At 42.1% G+C, this 24,597-nt stretch overlaps 1 protein-coding gene across 9 annotated transcripts in view; it reads right to left on the bottom strand.

The window, feature by feature from the left end:
* Nucleotides 1-24,597, bottom strand: part of Ptprm (protein tyrosine phosphatase, receptor type M) — a 699,101-nt gene that overhangs the window by 267,231 nt on the left and 407,273 nt on the right. For all 9 annotated transcript variants that reach the window (XM_013353950.2, XM_013353949.2, XM_013353948.2 and 6 more), the window contains exons 8-11: nt 20,691-20,999; nt 15,869-15,978; nt 6,564-6,765; nt 2,768-2,870 (exon numbers count right to left, since the gene is read on the bottom strand). In XM_013353950.2, the coding sequence (XP_013209404.2) occupies nt 2,768-2,870; nt 6,564-6,765; nt 15,869-15,978; nt 20,691-20,999 (724 nt within the window). The remainder of the gene's footprint in view (nt 1-2,767; nt 2,871-6,563; nt 6,766-15,868; nt 15,979-20,690; nt 21,000-24,597) is intronic.

Genomic DNA, 24,597 nt, shown 5'->3' on the forward strand with positions numbered 1-24,597 from the left:
GAGCATTGCCTGCTCTTCCAAAGGTCCTGAGTTCAATTCCCAGCAACCACATGATGGCTCACAACCATCTGTAATGAGACCCTCTTCTGGCCTGCAGGCATCCATATAGACAGACTATTGTATACATAATAAATAAATAAACATTAAAAAAAGAATGAGTGATGGAGAGAAGGCAAAAATGAGACAACGCTAACCAAGTAAGAGAAAATGAAGCCCTTCCCTGTCCTGTTGAGGGGAAAACCGAATCCATACATAGACATTTAAATTCTATCCCTGGTGCTAGTTTACTGGCTGGAATGATGGGATTTTTGTTCTTCTTAGCCATCTCTGGATTTTAATAATTTTATGTGACAGAGCTGATGTGTTGGTCAATAAAAAGACAACAGTCATTTACATGGAGAGCTATGTGCAATTTCAGGAATCTGTCTTAAACAAGCCGAGAGTTGACAGTGGGATCAATACCACGAACTCACCCAAGGAAGTGCACAAGCAAAGGAGAAATGAGTTCCAACACAGATGAATATGGAGCAAAAAAAAAAAAAAGTCAAATCAATGGAAGGAATGCATTTAGGAGCTCACACGATGATGGTGTTTTTGAACACAATACTGTTGAAACCAGGAAAGCAAACAGATGTTTACCCCTTTCCTGTCCTCATTCCTGCTTTTGTTTTATCATTTGGGAGGCGAGTTTTGTATAGCAGTTGGATGATTTCGTGTGCATTTTGCAAATTTCCAGATGTGCTCAGTGTTTTAATCTACACAATGGCGTTATAGTAGAGGTCCATATGATTTCTCAATCAGAGTTCTTAGTTCTCTGAACATTAAAGGAAATTGAGGGCTTAACAAACCCTATTCATTTGGAGGGAACTGTTGAAATTGTCTCCCAGTGCAGTCTTTGTAGATATATGGGTCTTCTTCTTTTCAATGGATAATCAGTCCACTGTGCGGTTCTGTACAGTGAGTCTCCTGAAGGGAACATTTGCTGTCAGGAAAGAAAGAAGACTAAAGCCTTGCCAGGTGAGGCTGTGACCATTTCCCCTTTCACATGTGTGTTGAGACAATCTGCCTCTTTGAACGGCGCATCCTTCCAGTTAACTTGGAGAGAAGGTTTGGGTTTCCACAGCGGTCAGGGCACTTTTGAACTTGATGGTTTTGTGACCACTGTGGAAACGCTTATCTTCTCGTATTTAAGAGAGATGGCTTTTTTATGATGTTAACATAAGGTCTGTGGTATAAGCTGTGCATTGAACTCTCATAAGTATTCACTTGTGTGTGTGTGTGTGTGTGTGTTCACAGACATAAGAGTAGAAAGCTTGGTGACCACTGATTCTCTGATTATGATAATTCTCAGAATACACAGAACTCTGCTCAGTATTGCTGAGTCTGAAAACATCGTTAGTTTGGTCAGGAAGTAGGTGATGCTCCCGAGGCTGTGGTCAGAGCATACATTTTCAGTGGATGGAAATTTAAGCTTCTGAAATGAAAAAATGCCTGACCCATGGCTGTCCACGTGTCCTGGACAGCAACTGGGAAATAGGTGCTTTGGGCTTATTAAATTATCAGACCTCTACAGTGTGCAAAACTCAGCCCAGGGGGCCACAGAGTGTCAAGTCACCCTCCACCCTCATGGCAACAGCACAGATGCTTAGGAAAATGTGTCTGTATTCACTGTTCTAGCTAACTGTTCTTTTGACCCAAAGAGAGACGATGAGATGTAATTCAACAGAACAGAATACCAATTGTTTTCACACAATTCTCAAGATGTTTTGAATATAAACTCCACAACTCTAATCAACTAATACTACTTCTGTGACCTTTGCCTTCATGAACCTTGACCTGTGTGTGTGTGTGTGTGTGTGTGTGTGTGCATGTATCCGTACATCAGTGTGTGCATGTTGTGTTTATGTGTGTTGCCAAGCAGAACAAAGCCCAACTATTTGCCAAGTAACATGGAAGTAGAAATGTGATCACGTATAGTCAGGTTTTCCAAGGCTCATTGGACCAACATCTCCAAAAGGAGCCCAGAGATGAAGTGCGCACAGCCTGCGCTGAGGATGGAGATGCTTCCGTGGGAAGTGCTAGCCAGAAGACGAGGTTAATGGAATGGTGTCTGTTCAGATAAGCAGAGGCAAAATAGCCAAATCCCACTGAAACAAGAATAAATTTCATCTATATAGACTATCTAAACGATCTTAGGATAGGTCCACTCCTCGAATTATCTTGTAACCTTCCTAGAAAGAATAACTATCTTTTTAATTCATTTACTGTAATATTCCTGCTTTGTACTTTTCTGTTGATATAAATCACAATGTAATGAGGAATTGAACCTAGATGTTAGTAATCTTAATTTCAAACAAAGACATCATGATTTTTTCCTAACAATTTGCTTTCCTGTTAAAAAATTAGATATTAAATATACATTTGAGAATTGGGTCAATTTTAAAATATTCTTGAGAAACCCAGCTCATTTAAAGCTCAGGAAGCTATATCCTCTGGCCCTGGGTACCTGAACTGCAGGAGGCAGTTATCACTTGAGAATCAAGCCACCTGGCCAGGAGACTGGAGCATCCAAAGAACAACTCCTTTTTTAGTGTAGTACACGGCATTTATATACACTTCCATGGACGACCCTCATCTCAGTCCCATCCTTTAAAGAGAGCTAATGAGGAGGTGGCGTGGAAAACCCTAGAAAACACTGGAGAAATTAGCCAACATGACTGGCGCTTCCTTCTGTTGGAGCCAGCACGGCCCTCCCTCTGCCCCTTACCTGACAGGTGCCCCTCTGCTTTGGGCAGGCTTCAACATCACCGTCACCGTACTGTCGGTCTGATTCAAAGGTGTCTCAAATTCATATGCTGGCATGGACGGTGCTAGGGATAAAAGATTAGATGGGAGACTCATTATTTCTTGTTTATCTCCTTAGTGGCTTTTTATTTCTTTGACAAGGGACAGAGATCAAATAATAGTTATCAATTCGCCACACCCAAGGTTAACATACATACATTCCAGACACAAAATATCAGGGACATTTGCTCAAGTCAAGCCACGCCTCTGATCCTGAGCTGAGGATGGAAAGGGGCAAAAGGGCTGTTGAGGTGTTAGTGATGATCACTTTTCCCAGTTCTGTTCCACCTACCTGCTTATAGTATGTCTCTGACAACACATCATCTTAGACTACGTATCCTGTAATGGAATCAGCATGCCTTAAAGGTATGTAGACGTTTTGAAGTAGTCACCTGAATGCCATGTTCCTCTCATTCAAGTCAAGTTTTTGCAAGTACTAAAGACCCATCCAGGAGGTTAAAGAGGATGCTGGGAGCCAGAGAGACCTGCTGTAGTGGACTCTTGGGGAAAGCAGGGTGGTGGGAAACACATGAGAAATGAAGGAAGCACAAACAGCTTGGGTTTGACTTTCTCTTGGGTTTCATTTTCTTCAGGGCCGGGTGTAGGTACATTCAGTCTTGGGGTGTAAATCAGTGGGTAGAATGTTTACCCTATCATACACAAACTACCAAGTTCAATCTCCAGCATCATCAAAGTTGGGCACAGTGACACAGGCCTGTGATCATAGCACTCAGGAGGCAGAGGCGAGGCGAGCACGGCAATCCTCAGCTACATACTGAATTTGAGGCCAGCCTGGGCTACATAAGACTTTGAATAAAAAAAAATGCAAAAGGAAAAGGAGATAAATTAATCCTCTCTGAAGCTTTAATCTAGGCAATGAAGTATAGCAGTTCAAGAAGACAGATCTCCAAACAATCGAGTTCTTCCTAACAGGGAAATGTTTTAGAGGGTTTTTATTTATTCTTGAGAACTTTAGACTTCTATAAAATGAAACATGGTCAAATCTACTTCCTTACCCCCCTCTCCAACTCCCACAAATCCTTCCCAACTTCAAGTCCTCTTTTTCCTTCCTCCCTTCCCTCCTTCCTTCCTTTTTCTTTTTTAACAACCTACTAAGTTCAGTTAGTACTGCATATATATATATATATATATGGATGGGTGTGGGCCCATCACCAGAGCACAGGAAATCTACTAGTGACCAGAGGTTAAAAAGAAGTGAAAAGAAAGATTCTTCCTGCCCCAGCTATCAACAGTTTCCAGCTATGAGTAGTTTCTGGCATTCTCTCTTTCATAGAAATGGTGTCTCCGCATAGCCTAGCAACTGTGTATTTCAATACCCACCCCTCCCCCAGATTCGCAGACTCCCTTTGACATGGAAGGGCAAATGGGGAGCTGCCAGTCCCAACCACATGTAGGCAGAGGTGCCTAAAGATCACTTTCTGTGAGCAGACTTCTCAATTGTCTTACACAGGAAAAACCTTTTTATGTAAAAATTGTGAGTTATTTATCAGTCACATCTATAAAAATTTTCTAAGCATTCAAAATCAATTCTAATTCCATTAAGAATTAACTTTACTTCACAACAATCAATTGCGTGTTGGTACAAGTATAGTTCTCTCTCTTAGATAAAAACCAGGACCAGGAACTGTAATCTAACTCCCTTCCCATCGCCTCTTGCGCGAGCTGTGGTCTTGCTGTGTTTGCTGAGGCTGGCCCTGAAATCCTGGGATTAAGCAAACCTGCCAAGGCTTCCCAAGTAGCTGGGAACCAAGCATAGCAATATTGTCTTAATATCATAAAAGTCAAATCATTACTTTTGATGAGCTTGTATAGGGCAACTGAAATGTCAAGTTTCTTTGCTTTGGAATAGAATTATATGAACTTGAAGTGTCCAGACTCATATTTGTTGGAATTTTTATATAATACATGGGAAAGCTTAATTATTTTTCTAATGGAACTTTTCCCTTATGATAATACAGAAATATGTTCTCTACTGGAGAAAAAATAAGAAAGCTTACTTGGAAGTAATACACATTGGCATAGATTTCCTCTTTGAGTCACCACGAGAAATTGATATAATAGGTAATATATTAGTAGGGATATAGTCAATATCAGAGGACATACATTAAAGATCATCCCAGTATGCAGCCTTTCTTTTCCAATTCCATAACTGTTCTAAGAATTGATTTGTTCATCTATGCCATGTTTTAATCTCCCAAGGAAAACTTACTTTCCAACCCTGCTCTGTCCCTATAGCCTAATGATGTATATATTAAACTTCGAGTCAAATTTGGGCACACATAAAAAAACCTCATGGCATATAAAATGTCTCTTACATTATAATTTCTTGAAAAATCCCTTTTCCCTTTAAGCCTACTAGAACATTTAAAATACTCTAGTTTTGAACACTGATTTTCTTCTGTTTCAAATGAAACCTTTTACAAAGCCAAGGATGAAGGATCGTAAGTACAGAAACCATGCTGAATGTCACCGAGCTGGCCCTTGGAGCTGGTCAACTTGTCTGCTGTCCCCCTGCTTCTGTATAGCTGTTATGCCTTGAATATAAACATATCACCAGAATGCTGATATAATGAAAGCTTGGCTGGCATTATATGGTACCAGTGTGTCCTGAGTGGATCAGGAACCTGCAAATCTTAGCAAAGGACTGATTGACTGACGAGTTAAAATCTCAATGGGCTATTATGAGGCAGCAGTAAGCCTTTGCGGACTGGTAAGTCGCAGAGGGAGAGATTTCAAAGGGGACATTTTGTCCCAGCATCTTCCCTTTATTCTCTGTGCTTTCCAGTCACCAAGAGGTGACAGTTGTGTTCTGTCACACACTTCTCGTCAAGATGTGTAGTATCTTCTCAGATCCAGAGCAATGAGGCCAACCAACCACGGTCTGAGACCTCCAAACTGTGAGCTAAGATAAAATTCTCCTCTTTCAAGTTGTGGTCTCTCTTTCTCTACCCCTCCCCTCCTTCTCTCTCCCCTCTCTCCCTCCCTCCCTCCAGTATTTTGGTATAATGACAGAAAAATGGCAAACAAAGCACACTACAAAAAGTTCAAGCAAAAACCCAAATATTTCGCCACTCGTAGCCAAGGAAGAAAGAAAAAAGAAAATGTTCATGGAATTCTGTTCATTATGGTTACACATCCTATACCAGATGGCAACTTCATTTCCTCCTGTCTGAGGAGTGCGGGCATCTTCTGCACAGATGAACATGCCAGAAATATTCCTCAAATCATATCTTTTGTTGGGTGATCTAATTGGGTCTGTAAAAAGCTGGAGCTGCTGAGTGTGTGATGCCATGAACGTCCTTAATGATACAGGATGGCAAACAAAGGGCAGCAGAGCACAGCTCTGCTTTTCTGCTGGTTTAGGTCAGAGTTTCTCCAGCACTGCTGCTCTGGTGACCAAGGATTGCCAAGGGCACTAGAGGGCCTCACCAGAGCCTCCTGTTTTATAATCAAATCCTTCAAGGCAAGCTGCTTAAACGCTGGCCATGCACTAATACAGAAGGGCTATGCTAAATACACATATATGCTAAATACACACAGCATTTTATTTTAGCCTCTGAGTCTGTTTTTATTTTATCATCACAGTTGTGATGATAAAATCCATCATTACATTTTATCTTTGCACTCCTGACAAGAGCAATGAAACGGCACGAAGCGCTAGTTCTGATGAAAAGCTTCAGCTCGTCGGTATTCAATACCTGATATTTTAGTGGTGAACTGGTTTGTTGCTGGAGGTCCGAAGCCCTTGGCTGTGCTGGCCCTGATGGTGAAGGAGTACGTGGTTCCAGGATACAGGCCAAAGAACAGGAAATGGGTTTCATTTCCCAGCTTGGAAACTCTTCCACTTTGGTTGGATAAATCAATTTCTGGGTCAAAGGAGCTGACTGCTTTGTAGGTGATCTGCAAAGGAAAAAGAATATGACGATGACTGCAGAGGAGACAGATGTTGACATCATCTCTATCCAACATGCCCTCTGATGGGGGGGGGGGCGTCAGACTTGTAGGGAGAAACCCTTCGAAGGCTAGATGCTTCCGACCTTGAGTCCAGTGACGATGCAGAAGAACCTAGCCCCAACTTTCGAGTTGTTTGTTATTGTCTAGTGGGAGGGACTTAAAGCCAGGAGGTTAGAATGTAAAAGATGGGTTCAGTGTGATCTGATAGAGGGAAATTGGTTGATTTTAGTGTATTCTACTAGCTGATTTGGAAAAAAAAAAATCCAAGCTGGCAACTGGCTCAGACTGATAGGCACTGGCAAGAATAGAGGCCTCATCTCTAATCTTTGGCTATTATCTGATTTGGCCATGAATTGGGTACTTGTATTCCGCAAACAAGGCTACATTGAAGTATTTCCATCCATGTGGCTGACAATGTCTGCTCCAGAAATAAACCCGAGACACATGCCAGTAAGTCTTGGTGCTGCAAATGGACAGCTATTATGGGTCAGAGTCCCTGACATTTTTCAGAGCAATATTGTCCAACAGAGCTGTCTGTCATGGTGGAAATTTTCTATTCCCTATTAATCAGCACACTGGCCACATGCTGTATGGGGCCACTGAGAATGTGAACTGCAGCTATGGACACTAGGAATTGGAAATTTCATTGAACTTTAATCAAATCAAATTGAGATTTTAAATTGCTACGAGTGACTAGCAGCTGTCCCCTAGCGAGCGTAACCCGAGGTATCTTCACCATACTTGCCACGGAACAGACATTCTCCCTTTGGATGAGGTTGGAATGTTTGAAAATAAATGGAACATAGGTGCCTTTAAATTTTGCTTTTCAAGTGATTTTAAAAACGGCTTTCTGTGATAGTTCATCAGGCTCTCAAGAGCACACACTTTAGTGGTGATTACTAACTTCTACTGGTTGTAATGACATAATTTTTAAATGCGGCATATTCAGAAGTTTTAAATTGCAAAACCGAGCACTTTTCAAGCTTCTAAATAGGTAAACCTACTTGTAATTTATGTGCAGGAACACTGGCACTGTTATTATACAGAGTGATAATTGACATTCTTTTTTTTTCTTATATTTACACCATGTCATTATAATTAAGAAGACCTCTCTGAAAGAATATTTAGATTGAGTCACCTGAGCTTTGGCAAGGGAACGTTTGCCATGTATATTAATCACTGCAGTGGCTGGTGTCACTAGACTCAGGCAGGTTCTGTTTAACCCTCTCACTGATGGCTCTTCAGAGGCTGAGCAAGTTGAGTAAGCAAGGAACCAGCTGCATCCGTAGCAGCCAGGGAGGACTGTGGCGGAGTCCTAGCGTAGCTCTGCATCCCGAACCCTCCAGAGTGGAATGTGGCCCGTGTGATCGCTCCCCAACATTCATCTGCCCATTCATTTGCACACTCGTAACACCCGTAGAGTGGTTCCGAACATGCCCAGAATGTTCTGGGCAGGGGGTTTCCTTGGTAACTCAGATGCTGTCCCTGTCCAGCAGGAAAAGTAGGATGGGACATAACTGTGCTCTCAGCTAGGATAAGTGTTATCCTAGAGTTGAGTACAGAACAAAGGACAAGTCGCCTTCCTGTCTGCTCTGTTATCTGGACTTCAGCATGTCAGCACAGAAAGTGTAAAAGACCTCAGACTCTGCTTCTTCCTCAGATCTGGGGTCACCTGTCCATCTCACTGATGCTGCCCTCTGCTCTGCAAGGTGACATGTATGAACGGTTCCATGGATACCTTCTGGGTACTGCTCATGCTCAACGGCCAAGAACAGGACCGAGTGGCCTCTGTATACCTGTTGGCTGCATTTACACACTGACTAACACGCTGATGATGCTGTGGCTAGCAGATGGGCCAGGCACTGACTTCAGAAAGGGAAGACTCTGGACTGGGTGTGGAAGAACGGAGGAACTGAACAATAAAATATATCAATTTAAAACACCAACTATGAGAAAAACAAACAATGCTCATAGAAGAAGCTTTGTCAGGGGGGAGAAAGTTCCACAAAGTCACTCAAAATGTCTGAGGAAAGAGATGCTGACAAGCCTGAGAGATCTAAACTATAAAGGACCAGTCAGGACATGAATTTGGGAGTAGAGCCGGGATTAAGTCCTGCGGCAAGAGTCTCCTGTGCGGTCTCTGGTGGCTAGAGTGGCTGGCAAGGGCTCCGTTGTGCTTGATTCTGTACATCAAGATGAAAGACTGGATACAGCCAATAAGAAAACTGAAACTTTTGGGTGTGGAAATAAAAAAAAAATCTCATTTGTTTAATGAAAATACCCTCTTTTTTTTTTTGTTGTTTTTTGTTTTTTGTTTTTCGAGACAGGGTTTCTCTGTAGCTTTGGAGCCTGTCCTGGAACTCCCTTTGTAGACCAGGCTGGCCTCAAACTCCCAGAGATCCGCCTGCCTCTGCCTCCCGAGTGCTGGGATTAAAGGCGTGAGCCACCACCACCCGGCAAGAAAATATCCTCTTGATGGGCAGGTGCGACATTAATTTTATTGTAGGGATTAATAAAGGGAGCAGAGAAACCACTGGAAAGTGTGGTAGAGCCCAGTGGTTAAAGCTGTGGTGTAGGGGACGGAACAGAGTCAAATTCTCCGACCAAAGTAGGAGTGGGAGGCAGCAAGAGAAGAAGAGAATGGTAATGGATGGAGACAGAGACCTGCAATGGACCGGCAGAATGGAGGAGGCGAGGAGTTACCCCATTTGGGCCGCGCTCAAAAGATCATCCCCTGTTGAAAAGGGATGGCATGGGTGTGGATGCATTTAAGGATGGATACAGACTTTGAACCATTCATGTGGACATGTACGCATGACAGAACTAGAGTCTGAGAGAGGTCTAGGCTGGGGATAGAAATCAGGGAATAGATATAAAGACAGGGCAGAGGAGGAAGATTCTGACGAGAATCCAGGTGACATCAGGTAACAGTTGTGTCTATCCGTGCCTCAGGCCAGCATCGCAAATCTGTATGTTTGTTAAACATCCCAAGTCTGGCTTTTCAACCACAGAGCAGCCAAAGCCTCCTGCTGAGGCTGACCCATAAGTTCTACTTGGCAATAAATCATGAATGCTGTGACTCTATGGTTTAGTTTTAAACCATGATTTAAATATGTCAGAGGCAGAGGAATGTTTCCTGTACTCATATCGCCTTCTGGAGGATGGAGAGATGTCTTATTCTTCTTTCAGGCCCCACTGTGATCTGTAGCCATTTGGTACTTGGTATATTTTCCAAAAGAGAGAACTGAGGAGCACAGAGCTGTGCCCAAGAACATGTGAGCGTTCATGCGAGCGTCAGACTCCAGCAACCTATACTAAGCAAAGGCTTCACAGAGGGGTTCAGTGCCCACCGCCAGGTAGCCCCAGCCTGAGTCACACAGATATTTATAACTGTGGTTTAGCTTCAACCCTTTAATAATTTGGTAAAAATTACAGACCCTGCTCCTCTTTTCTTGCAAAATGTAAGCAAATACTAATTCATACAAAAATTCATAAAAGAACTATGAGTTCTCTTATCTACCCCTAAAAAACAAAAATATGCATTAAATGTCAGAAAGCCCATAGCGCCCATACTCCAAATGTCAGAAATGACAAAGCTTCCAGGAATAGAAAATGGGCAACTCCATAACTGCCTCCTGCCATGGAGGTTGCAAGCAGCGAGCAGCTGTTGGTCTGAGCACCATTGTTGAACCACTATAGTATCCTACTGGGCCCAGAACAGAACTCAGTACTCCTTTCTGTCATTTCCTATTTTCAGCTAGTCATTCAATAAGGACTTATTAAGTGTCTAACAGGACCCAGGCAGTAGAAAAAGCAGAGGGAAGGCTTCCAGAAGAAACATTTAGGGGAATCTTTTACATCGGTACTACACTGCGGGCTGAGGGCAGAAGATGTTTGAATGAAGCCACTATAAAGAATCCCGATTGCCCTCTGGTGGGTGCCAGTAATTTTCCGGGATGCCCCTAGACAAGAGCAAAGTGGCACCTGAATAAAGCGATGGGACGGAAGGTGTTGAAATGGCGAGATGCAATGAGTACTTGCTTATGCCGGATGATTTCTGATTGCAGCTAAGTGCCTGGAATCTTCTAAAATTATCTTCCCCTTTCCTCCTTAAAGTCTCCAACTCTCCAGTGCCAGTTTCATAGAGAGCCAAATTGCAATAGCCTTTTAGGGGGCCGAAACCTTCTAGGGAGCATGAGTTGATGTAATTGCAGCCAGCATAAAATATAGGTCTTTAATTGGGGTCTGAGCAATTTACTCTGTGAACACAAAGGAATGGATAATTAAATTTGATTTCAGGGGTGAGAAGGGCCAAGGGACCTCAGGAGCAACTACAGTATTTGAAGGAAATACCGAGAGAACAGCAGAAGGATACTACAGGAGGGGTTGGACGCGTGCCGCAGGAGGGCAGAGGCACATGAGCAGCATAGAGCGGTGTGAAAAATTCAGAAGGTTCTTAGAGGTTTAAACGTTTTAAAACCACAGAGGACCATGGCCCATTAAATCTAGGAGGAAAATGATGCAAGAAGATTTTTTTTGTTTTGTTTTGTTTTGTTTTTCGAGACAGGGGTTCTCTGTAGCTTTGGCGCCTGTCCCGGAACTAGCTCTTGTAGACCAGGCTGGCCTCGAACTCCCAGAGATCCGCCTGCCTCTGCCTCCCAAGTGCTGAGATTAAAGGCATGTGCCACCACCGCCCGGCAAGAAGAAATATTAATAATAAATAATAACTGGGCTGAGATCCAGAGGCAGCTGCAGTTCCCTTGGTTGTATTTTTGGAGAGTTTATTTATTTTTATTTTATGTGTATTACATGAGTGTTTGATTATACATGCATGTACCACATGCACGCAGTACCCACAGAGTCCAGAGGGGGAAATCAGTTCTGGGATGGGAGCTCCAGAGGGTTATGAGCCACCATATGGGTGCTAGGAATTGACCTCAGGTCCTCTGGAAGAAAAAGCAGTACTCTTAACCATTGAACCACCTAGAAGTAGTTACCAAGGAAAAAGTGGGAAGGTTGCTTCACTTTGAATTCTTTTGTACTTATATTTATTCTGAAAGCATTGTTACAGTTACAACTTGACAAGAGACTGAACATTGAAGATAAACTTCCTAACCCAGCACCTATATTTCCACCTCTTCTTCAAGGCTACCAACTTCAGACAATGGTGACTAAAGTGCACTCAGTTAGCCAGGCTCATGATCTTGAGATGTTTCAACCCTCAGCATACAAATAGCCCCATCAGCAGGCAACCTGGGACCATTCTGACTTACTCTGAGTCAAATTAACTTTCTGGGTGAGTCACACATGAAGCTGAGAGTTTGGGCTTGGCATTGATTTAATGCTTTTCACAGTCGGTGATGGGACAGCTGCTTCTAGCAGAGAACATGAGTTTCATTTTGTGGTTTTTGGCTTCTTCCCAAGGCTTATACATATTGAATACAAACTTCTAGATGTGTAACTCTCTTGGTCATAGGTCTAGAATGAACTAAAGACAACTGGGAGATAAAATAAGTGAGATGTGGTACCTTATGTTATGCATTTGGTATTGGGGCCCGTGTGGATCCAACACAGATTCCCTAACTGGGCTGCAACGGAGTCGCGAGGAATAAAACTGACACAGCTTACACGGTCATCACGGAAAGGCCAGATCTCTCTCCAAAGATCCCTCATTTATTCTCCAAACAGCTTATATATCCTCACATCAACAGAGCGGAAAAACACATTAGGCTGTCTCCTAGGCAACCAGGTGCATGGGCCCTGGTCACGCACATCTGCATCTACCTGTATGCTAGTAGTCAGCTAGGCCATGAATTAGCATCTCTATAAGACATCCTCCAAATTACAAAGGAAGGAAGCACCGAACCTGTAAACTCTTAAGTCATCAGCTTCAGCCAACATCTCTTCTCAGGTAATCTACATTCTAACAAAAGAAACTAGGAGCAGCACCTCCTGGCTATTGTTAGGCAGAGACACCTCAGAGTTATGTGATCAGCTCAGACCGAGCTAATGGCTCTTGGGCCATACCGAAATATGGGCCTACAATTTGGGAGTATTATTAGTTGATAGACCTTTAGAATAGGTTCAACAGCCAATGTTTAAATTGTTGTGGGTAAGTCTCAACTTGCCTACAGAAGAGGCAACATATACTTCCCACCAAGAGTCTATGTATCTACACATTTCCCCATTCCACTGGTCAAATTATACATTATAGAAATCATACAAAATCAGATAAATTTAATGTTCAACAGAGAGTATACGAAATTAGACAAATGTGTTTCCTATTTATTATTTAAATGGAGTAGACACACTATCACACACTTCTAGGTCAGTTGGAGGTCTTCCTGATTTGGGTCCTCTCACTCGCTGCTCCCCTCCTCCTGCTGGGATCTTCGTATAATGCTTATTAATCTGTATCTAATCTGTATATATCACAGCCATCAGCCCATGTGCTGCTGGTGACCTCACAGGGTATGTGTAACTGAAACAGAGCATGCTTTTGCTAACATTAAATAGTATCCATCTAAAGTGATACACAAAACTGTACTGTAGTTTCTACATTATAAAACTTTGGACTTGCATCCCGTTCTAACAGTGGCTAACTCTTGAAGAAACAATCAGCTGCTTATTCTATTTTGGGCACTTGTATCCTCAAGAGGTTCAGTAGGAGAACAACACTGCATTCACAATGAGACTGGATAGCCGTGGAGGATGGACACACTTACCAGACCTGGATTTTCGGGAGCTAATTGACAAAAAGAAATGGCTAACCGTGAGACACAGTTTTGAGAAAGACTAGATCAGAACGAAGGCAGGGTAAACAGAAAGGGAAGGCAAGCTTGTGAAGGGATGAGGGTGGGCGCTCGAGTGGAGCAGAAGGATGGGGGATGTGCACCGCTGTCAGGGTCAGAAAACACATGAAGCTGTCAGCACTTTTCAGACATCAATGCTTTGTGCATTCTCAGAAGTTACAAAAGACAACTCCAAAGTCATCAAATCCCAGCACATGCACTGATAGCTATAGCAGCCCATCTATTTTATTTCTGTCCCCAAATCATCTGAGTACGTTAACGTCTTCAGGGAGGACACTTCTTACTAGAGCAGCCACCAACCGTGGTAACCCTTACTTATACTCAAATGCCACTCCAAGGCAGCACAGTCGCTGTTCTGATAGTCCCTGCTTCTTTAGGGGCAGCTGCTCAGCTTTCTAAGCATGGCATCTGTTTCATAAGCCTCTGCTCATGAGAGGGGACACAGGCTGCTCTGTGCTGATCGTCTGGTCCAGCAGGAGACTGTGTACTCCCATAAGGCAAGTGGACCAAGACTCTTGAGCACTGAGCTCTCAGGAAGGGAAGAGCCCCTTGTGGAATGCCATCCAAGGCCTGCTTTGAGGAACCTGGAACAACCCTCCATCCTATATGTATGTAGAAACTAGGTAGGGATGAGAGAGAGTGGTTTGGTACCCAGAAAACATTTAGTCATTTAGACCCAATTCAAATATCTGACGCTTCCCCCTTGGATTTGCAGAAAAAAGAGCCAACCTGCTCTACTTGCAAAGTGCTGGTTGCTAGCACCTTGATTTATGGCAGATCCTTACATCTGCACTATAGCTGCATTCAGATCAGCGCTCAGCCTGGGCCAGCCTGGCTACCGAATCAGAGAGATTAATGGGGTCTTCTTTTGAATGATCATTTCCCCTGTTGTTTTCATGCTGAAGTTACTTATCACACAAAGATAAATGTCTGGTGGGATTAGAGAGAAAGAATCTTGCTATTAGTTTCTGTTTGTCTTGTAGCAGCCCATGGCTTTGGGGACGGGCAGGCAGGAAGGCAGGCTCTTAGGTCTTAAAATGAACTTCAAAGACTATCTTTTCCAGTAAAAATCCCTGTTATTCTTAGATTGGAATCTACAAAATCCAGATCCAAAATATAGTTAGAGGGCCCAAAATATAAAATATTTTCATCATGGAGGAAAATTGACTCTTCTTGACTTGACAATAAAACACCTCCATAGAATCTGAGCCACGGCTTTCCATAGCTTGATGTTTCCATAATAAGTCAGACACTAAAAGCAACACTTTTTCTTTTAGCTTTTTCTTTTAGCTTAGCTTCCTTCACTTTGATTTCAATTATTATTATTATTATCATTAGTGTTATTACTGGTTTTGCACTTCAATACTAATGTTTGGAAGAAGTGGGAAGCATCGGCGTGAGTCTATGGGGTCAGAGAGTAGGCTGGTGGTGATCGTGACTGACAGCTCCTGACAGGGCTCGGGCTCCTGTCAGTGTTGCTGAGAGGTGCTCAGGCAGAGCTCTATGCAGATTGGCCAGAATTTTTAGAAATCTTGCAATATATAATTTTGTTGAATTTGAATTCAAACAAATGCTAGCTAAAAAAAAGCACCTGCATGTTTCTATGACAACAGGCACAATGAAACGATGCTCACAGTGACGTGAAGATGGCTGTCATCCCATTACTGCGATTATTTTTTTCTAGAACAATTTATCAAATTCTCTCTTGCCACCATCACTCAACTATTTGATTTGCCTCAGCAGACAAAAAATGGTGTCAGTGAAGTCTAAGGGATGTACACTGATCTGAAGGAACCCCCAAAAGATTATTCCATGGTTACTATGGAGACAGTTCTTTACTGACTTTTCTAATTGGATAATTAGTGTTATTTTACAATCAATGGATAAATAGTTCATAGCTAGGAAATAAAGTGACTCACTGATTGCTTCCTAATCAATGCAGATTTCAAAATATTTATTACTTTTAATAAAAGTGACTTTTAAAAATGTTATGCTGTGTCTTCATATACAACACACAATATACCATGATCCAACTTATTCTAAAAATGAATCTTGAAATTACACATAATTGAAAAGCTCATTTTGAATCTTTTGTTTCTATATAACAATCATTATGACTATAGAAAACATCAAACTCCTCAAAGAAAGATGAAATTATATTTTTAAAATGCCAGAGAGCTCACATCATCACAAGACATTACACTTAAAAAGGAAATTACCAACAGATATGTAAGTACCTCATATAACGTGATGACACCGTATGTTTGTGTCGGCTCCCTCCACTGAAGAAATATCTTCTCCTCAAAGGTACTTCCTTGGATGGATTCAGTGGGGACAGCTCCTGGGACTAAAGAGGACATGAGAGATGAATGTGTGGGTCACACACCAACTCCCCCAAGGAGATCTTCACTGTCAACAGAGGCTGCGGACCCTAACGGTCTATAGATAACATTTGCATTTCCCTTCACCATCTGGAATCTAAAGCCATTTTAACTACACTGTCCTTGTAAAATGATTTAATTATTTTTCCCTATAAGGTTTAAGAAAGCCAATTACATGAAATTCGGTATTTTCCTTTGTATAAACTGTTTTCCAGTAGTAAGGAAGGAGGTCATGAGGGTTTCCAAGTAGTGCTTGTCAGAATGGTGGGTGGTTGTGCGATCTTGCAAAGAAGTAAAGAATAAGAATGTTGACACAGATCTGTAAACCAAGCACTGAACAGGATGAGGCAGGAGGATAGAAGATTTTAAACCAGCCAGAGTTACACACGAAAAGATCCTTAGTATCGTTCGCTGGCTGAAAACTGCCAATCAAAACCACATTCTAACCCTAATGCAGTACTGGGCAAATGTGAAATCATACAGTAACTTTGGCAATCATATGACAGTTCTTCAAATTAGTATACAAAGATACACAATGTGACCCAGCTTTTCCTTTTCCTCTATCTATCTATCTATCTATCTATCTATCTATCTATCTATCTATCTATCTATCTATCATCTGTCTATCTATCATCTATCATCTGTCTGTCTTATCTATCTATCTATCTATCTATCTATCTATCTATCTGTCTATCTATCATCTGTCTATCTATATATTTGTCTATCTATCTATCTGTCTATCTATCATCTATCATCTGTCTGTCTTATCTATCTATCATCTATCTATCTATCATCTGTCTATCTATATATTTGTCTATCTATCTATCTATCTATCTATCTATCTATCATCTGTCTATCTATCATCTATCATCTATCTGTCTTATCTATCATCTATCTATCTATCATCTATTTATCTATCTATCTATCATCTATCTATATATTTGTCTATCTATCTATCTACCTATCATCTATCTATCGTCTGTCTATCTATCACCTGTCTGTCTGTCTATCTTTCTATATCTCTCTATCTTCACCTATCTATCGTCTGTCTGTCTGTCTGTATCTATCTATTAATCTATCTATCTATCTATCATCTATTTACCTACCCATTCTTCATTTGTTCCATCCATCCATCCATCCATCCATCCATCCATCCATCCATCCATCCATCATCTAGTATATCTACTGATAACTCTAGATAACCGAGAAGAGGCCGCTCAGAAGACTGTATAAAATATTCGCAGCAGCATTATTCTTAACTGGAAGTCCCCCAATGTTCCTCAACTCACGCATTGATCAACATTTCAATAAAGATTTTCAAAAGGAGGCTGGAGATTTTAGGCTGTGTGAGGATATGAATAGCCTTTTAATTGTCACCACGTCTGTCTCGGACTGGACGGGTGCCTGGAATTTCTAAAGGAAGTGAAGGATTTCAAATTTTAAACTCATTTTTATTTTTGAAGGCAGGCTTATTGGTAGAGTGAGAGCTTTTGTATTTTATCCAAATGGAGCCAGGTATTCAACAGAAAAGCTCTTTACTGATGTACACGGGGTGGGATGGCTGCTATTTAAGACTCTCCAATAATTGCAAATACGCAGCTTAGACAGCTGCTGCTCCTGCTTGGATCTCACTTGCTTCATTTCTAAAATGATGTTGGATTCAAGTCAATTTCTAATGTATAGCATCTGAATAATATATAATAAGGAAGTAATCATTCATTCTGGGCTGAAGAAATCAATAAAACCTTATGTCGAAACAAAGGAACACACAGTGTTAAGAAGTAGAGATATTGGCAAGTTCCCAGGAAGTATAATTCTAGACTCTGGGCCCAGAACGCTCATCACAACCAGAAGGTGAGGCTGCAGCTGGTTCAGGTCTGAGAGGATGCTACCAATCCTGTCTTGTTTGCTTCCAGAGTGTTTCCTATGACATCACCCTTTTCTCAGCATCAGCACCGCTGAATGGGTGGATGCTTTATTATATTTGAAAATAGTTATGTAGGTTCAAGAATGAAGAAAGGAAACAGAAGAAATCAACCTAACTTTGAATGGGATATATTTAAAGTATGTTGATTTGAAGGTCAACATGATTTGGAAAAAAAAAAAAGCAAACTTTGAAAATGTCTTAGAATGGAAAGCGTAACTGATTGTGTTGTGCAGAGTTGCTGCAGTGAGGCTGGGAAGAGAAAGCGCCTTCCACCAAGCTGGTGGCCTGAGCACCACACTAGGGACTTATGTAGAAGAACAACAGAACCAGCACCTCCCAGTTTTCATCTGAAGTCCACATGCACACTGTGGCATACGTGAGTCCACGCATAGAGTCTCAAAGATACTTGCAAAAATAAATAAATGAAGTAATAAAAAGAAATGCTTTAAGTAGGCTCATCAAAAAAAAAAAAAGTTAAGGCTTAGAACAGAAAAAACAGAGTTGGTTTGGGTATTTTTGTTTTGTTTTGCTTTGCTTTTCTAATCCAGAAGACTGACTAGAAAAAAACAAAACGTCCCATGAACTTAGGTTAAAGACTTTCTTTTAGATGTTCTAGGAGTCAGGATTTTAGGGAAGTACCCATAACACCTATATTTCTAATAGGGAATCAAACCAAAAGAAAATTTCCATACATTCCTGATGAAACCATTTCGGTGAACATGTGATTCCAGAACCAAGTGACGTGGATAAACTAGAGTCACAAGAACTGTTGCTTTCCTCTTCAGACTTGGTATTGTCTGACAATTGTTCTATTTGTCTTTCTTCCCCCCACCATCTTCTTTGAAGTAGGTTTTTGTGTGGCTGGTTATTGAGAAAATGTAATTTGCAATAATAGTTCTTTTCTAATTAGCGGCATGCCGCTGAGCTACTAAACAATAGGTTTTTAATTTGCAAATACCACAAGGCTGAATTCCTGAGACTAGTAAGATAATTTAAACAAACAAACATTCCAAATTTGCAAGTCTGACGTTCTGACAGGATTCCAAGGAATTCCCAACTTAGTTCTCACTAAAACTCCAATGCAGTTGGGCGTGTCCTTATCCCTGCCAGTCAGATCTAGTTGGCGAAACAGATGAACTGGTCTCACCATTTCCTGTTGACTCAACAACAGGACTCCTTAAAGCAGGAATCACCCGTTTACCACTAACGCTCTCCTATATCATGCAAGGGCTGACTCTGCAGTTTTGGATGCTTATCACCTCTCTTCTGGGTCATGCATATTGCTACAGATGGAAAACAATGGTTTCCTTGTAAAGATGGTTTACACAAAAATGAATGAAAATATATAATATGTTACAACATATAAACGAGAGACTTATCGCACCCTCTCTACAGTTCAAGAACACTGCAGAAAAGGGGTGGAAAGAGCCAGAAGTCAGGGAGGCCCTCTGAAGTCACGTGATCATAGGGGCTTACAGGTGCGACTCCTGTTATGTGTCTGTGCGGCCACTGACTGGAAGGATGAGAATGAATGTCATGTAAAGATGGTGGGAGAGCAGTCTGTGGAACCGAGGTAATAGAAAAGCTCGTTAACTTCCAACGTGGTAATAAAAATGTCAAGAACTGCTGAGAATATTAGAGAATCTCCATATAGATAAATGCCACATGACTGGTAAGCTCTGGAGAGCAAGCATTTGCTCTGGGTCCAGCCCTAAATAGAAACTCATGCCACCTCCTCTGAAGCTCGGGGAAGATTCCAGAAGGGGTCAGGAAGTGTGTGAGGTGAACGATAGGGTGAGGGGGGGTCACACAATAGCATCCTCCTGACTCACATAGCTGATGGAGGAAGGTGATTGGTTAATAAAGAAACTGCCTTGGGCCTTTTGATAGGACAGCAGCTTAGATAGGCGGAGTAGACAGAACAGAATGCTGGGAGATAGAAGCCGAGTCAGTCGCCATGATTCTCCCACCGGACACAGATGCAGGTTAACATCTTTCCTGGTAAGCCACACCTCGTGGGGCTACACAGATTACTAAAAATGGGTTAATGAGATGTGAGAGTGAGCCAATAAGAGGCTGGAACTAATGGGCCAGGCAGTGTTCAAAAGAATACAGTTTCCATGTAATTTTTTCAGGTAAAGCTAGCCGTGCGGAGCTGGGCAGGAACGCAGCCCAATGCAGCTCCTACTACACACAGCCACTGTAACTATTAACTCACAGTTGTAGTTATCTATACCAGACCCACACAAAACCACACAGGACCAGCTCTATCAATGATTAGTCAAAGAAGGCAAAAGGGATATAGGGTTGTACACACTATCAGAATGAAAGACTCTTGTAGAGGGGGAAATTGCTGTCTTTAGTTGTGTGTCCAGAGCTGAGCCCACCAGACTCTAATGGTCTACACACGAGGTCACACAGATGGTCCTGGTTAATCTCAGTGGGTCATGGAACAAAACAAACTGAGATAGATGTAATGGAAAGAACTGTGAGAGACAGGGGAGGGTAGACAGGGTGACAGGGATGTGGGAGATGAGAACTGTATGCATGTGTGATAGTGTGCGAAACGGAATGATATAAAAACGATAAGCCTCCCTCTGTTTCTTCAGAGTGAGGGCACATGACATACTAAGCTCCATGAAGGAGTCCTTCCTTCCACCTTGTGTTCAACACACAGCTCTAAATTCAAAGACATGGAAGGCATTCTGAGAGGACGTATTCCACATAGACATATCACTTGAAAGCACTCACGGTCTTCGTCCGTCTGCACGATGAGTTCCTGACTCTCCTTGCGGCCCTCGGGGTTCATGAGGATGAGCTTGACGCTGACGTTGGTGTACGGGGACAGGTTGGTGATGGTATGCTGGGGGTGGGAGTTATCCGTATCCCAGCTCACTTCCTCTCGCACCTGCTCCTGTCCTCCCACCTGGTAACAGTAGTGTACCGTGAGGTTGTAACTATGGCAACGGGTTACGTTGTATCCAAATGGCTCCCAGCGGATGGTGATTTGCCGAGACTTGACTTCAACAACTTCCAGTTTTCTCGGGCCACGCATGGGATCTAGTTTGAAAAAGAAGAAAAACACACGGGAAAAGAATTAATAAGGTGGAGCCTGTGCAACCTAGAAACTCGAAACACATGCAAGAAATATGTGTGTTCTGAATAATATGAGTTAAAACATAGAAAAAAAGAGTAAGCTTGCTTTGGAAATGATGGCACTAAGACAAACCATATACCCATTACTGAACATACTATGGGTCCTGCCATGTTGCAATGGTGGCCCTTTCAGGGTTAGGCAAAGACCAAGCTAGAATGCTCTGCCAAGCTAGAATCTGCATGCAGCCACGGTTCATTGATAATTTCAAATTTTATTTTCCTTTAAGCGTGGTTGCCATAGTGAATTCAAGAGAATGACAATTGATAAAGAAAACAGAAACTTAAGAAACGATAGTTAGGATTCACCAGGCACTTAAAACAATTCTGTGGACTGGATGCTTCCATTCCTAAAGCATAAATCTCGGCTCTGTGGCCGAGTTAGTCAGAGTCAAGGCCGGACTGTGGCTAAGATTCTGGCGGGACGAGGAAACGGTGCTCGCGATAGTAATGCTTTCTCAATGTGATGGAAGACTGCGATGTACAACAGCAATCCCATGTGTTTCGTTCTGTGACGGGGTGCTAGGAAGACAACTCCCCTTTTACTTCCTAACCAGTGGCAGAAGAGGCCAGTGCAGTCTCCTGTAGCTATACGCGACAAAACCATCCTCAGCGGAGCAAACCAGAAATGTGTCTGCCTTATGTCTGCAGATCACTTTTAACTTCCATGGGCTTCTGCCTCTGGTGCATCTGTTTCTAACAGCGATCTCATGATGTTTTCTCGACAGAACTTAGGGATCAAGCACAAGAAAACCAACATGGCCTCTGGTAATACCGAGTGGCATTCTTATGGAATATTCCTTATGGATGAACTATTTTTTAAATTTAAATTAGGGGACTTATAAAGCAACTTTTTAAAATTACAGACGTTCGGAAAATATCATAAATACGGTACTTAGAAATAACACCAAGGCTTCTTCCAGGTTGGCAACGTTTTATTATGTAATGGAAATGCTGCAGTGTATTTAATGTTTCATTACTCAAATGTTTATGAAAACTTTCAGAAAGCCAACATCTCTTACAGATAAGGAGGCATCTCTCCATTGTCTTCCTACAGAATCACATCTCCACAGGACAGTCCTAACGTGCTTCCCCGAGGTTTTCATCACTGCACTAACTGACTGACTGTCCAGACATTAGGCAAGCAGTGTCGTTCTAGCTTGCCTTCAATGGAAAACTATTATACACAGCATACGCTATGCCTTTCCCAAGAAAATACATGTTTGCACAAGGCCTCGGGACTACAAAGTTAAGTGATTTTGTTGGTCTGTGGTAAAGTTCTCACAGAACGCATGCTTCTTTTTTCTTTGCTAGCACCCTTGGGAATTCCTCTGAGGCAAAATGAAGTTTCAAGCTTTTCATTCATCTGCCGAGGAAACAGGTACACTGGCAGAAATTGAACATCTCCATGACCAAGAACTTAAAACCATACTGTCATGAGAGCCATAATTAACAGCTGATAGGTATATGGACCCAACTCCTGGATGCAGAAGCTGGGTCTGTCTAGCATCCTCAAGTTCCAGATTAATCAAATACAAAGCTACTATACAGAAGCATCTAAACAGAATGGACTGTCCCTGACTAGGGATGTCCCTCATCTCCTGGTAGACCAAAAACACTCCAGAGAGGACCAACACCTAGAAGTATATGAGCAAAAAAGATGGCCTTCAGTTATTAAAATATTGTTATTGCTATTTAAAAATAACAGAAAAGAGGATATGAAGTTGGGAGGACATGGGGAGTCGGAGTGGATCTGGAAGGAGTTGAAGGAAACAGTCAATATGATCAAAACGCAGAATACCTGGCATGAAATCTTAAAAATAAATAAATAAATACAACAAAAAACCCAATAAAAATGTTTTTAAAAAGAACTCTGTTCTTACATTTTTTAATTTCACATTGAAACAAAAGCAGACACACATTATAGAGAAACTGAATTTGTAGTTTTGGTCCTTTCCTAGGGTACCTGCAGAACAACCAAGCAAAGCTCCCAGTCAGCGCAGTGACCAGAAATGGGATCCCACAGATACTCCGTAGGATGCTGTTGCTAACATATGTGCTTAGCAAGCTGGATGGATTCAGTGACGTTTCAGCTTATGGAGGGGCAAGTCTATCAGAAGTCATGACACATCTATTTCCTTGGGCATTCTCCGGAGGCTTCTATCAATGGTAGGCATCTCTGTTGTCTCTACAGAAACGTTGATAGCAATGTGGCAAGGTCAATGCCAAGAGAGGTAGCTATGGATCCTATCAACAGGGCCTCATTTTAAAAGTCATTTTGACTCTATTTCCTGGCCACTTGTCCTACTTGTTAAAAGCTGGATACAGAATTTGAATCAACAAATTAATGGCGGAATGGTCTACTGCTGGTGGACACTTTACTGTTTTCTCTTGCTAGGGCCCAGAGGCAAAGTTAAGTGAGCATTGTAGTTATACTGACAAAAACAAAACAAAGCAAAACAACAACAACAAAAAATCCAAAAACAACCAAACAAACAAAATATTAACATGGCAGCAGCTGTGAGTGGAGTCAAACATACACATCTGAGGTTCTGACGGCAATCTCAAAAAAAAAAAAAAAATCAACCCAAACATGAACAATGAATGTTAAAAGACAGCTACACCCCAAGGGTAGCAATATTTCATTTGTATTTTAATAAATAAAGCTTGCCTGAAGTTTAGAGAGTACAACAGCCCTACTGGTCAGTCTTACAGACCAGGCAATGGTGACACACACCTTTAATCCCAGTACTCACACTAATTTGCCATAGAAACTGGGTGGCAGTGATGCACGCCTTTAATCCCAGCTCTAGAGAGGAATAAAAAATGGGAGGAGACAGCTCTCAGTCAGTCTCATTCTGAGGATTCCCGAAGGCAGAATCACCGTTTTGGACTGAGGTAGAGGTACGAGCCAGTGGCTGGCTGCTTTGCTTTTCTGACCTTCAGGTTGTAACCCAGTACCAGTCTCTGGGTTTTCATTAATTGTGCTAAGCCCCAGAATGTAAGGTATCCCCTGTGCTGCCATGTACCTGTGACAGCTGTCTCTCTTTAACGATACCGTGGCTAGAGCAAGCCCAGTGACTAAGCCTTTCCCAATTCATCCCAAGGAACCTTCTCTTTTCATCTTCCAGCCTGCAAACTTTCATCTGAAACAGCAATGGCTCTAAAAGGCTTGCATCATCTTAAGTGAGCCTTTTACGATAGCTTCAGCTTCAAAGTTTCTGCAGAAATATTTGCTGTGAACACGCTATTCCAGGGGGACACGGACGCCAGTGAGTTACACTGATGATCACTCAAGACTCTGAAGGGCATCGTTGTAGAAACAGATCACACAGGAGCAACTCCATAACCAGAAATGTAGGGCCTCGGCAGGACTGATTGGAACATACACTGCATCCCTAAGAGTACAATACACACATCACCCTCGCCCACCAAGTTCCCCCAGCATGCCATTAGTGCCGTTCTATGGGAGCAATATAGATCTCTTCTCTTTAGGTAACAGGCC

This window comes from Microtus ochrogaster, unplaced genomic scaffold (genome assembly GCF_000317375.1).
Source record: "Microtus ochrogaster isolate Prairie Vole_2 unplaced genomic scaffold, MicOch1.0 UNK20, whole genome shotgun sequence".
Classification (NCBI taxonomy): Eukaryota; Metazoa; Chordata; class Mammalia; order Rodentia; family Cricetidae; genus Microtus; species Microtus ochrogaster.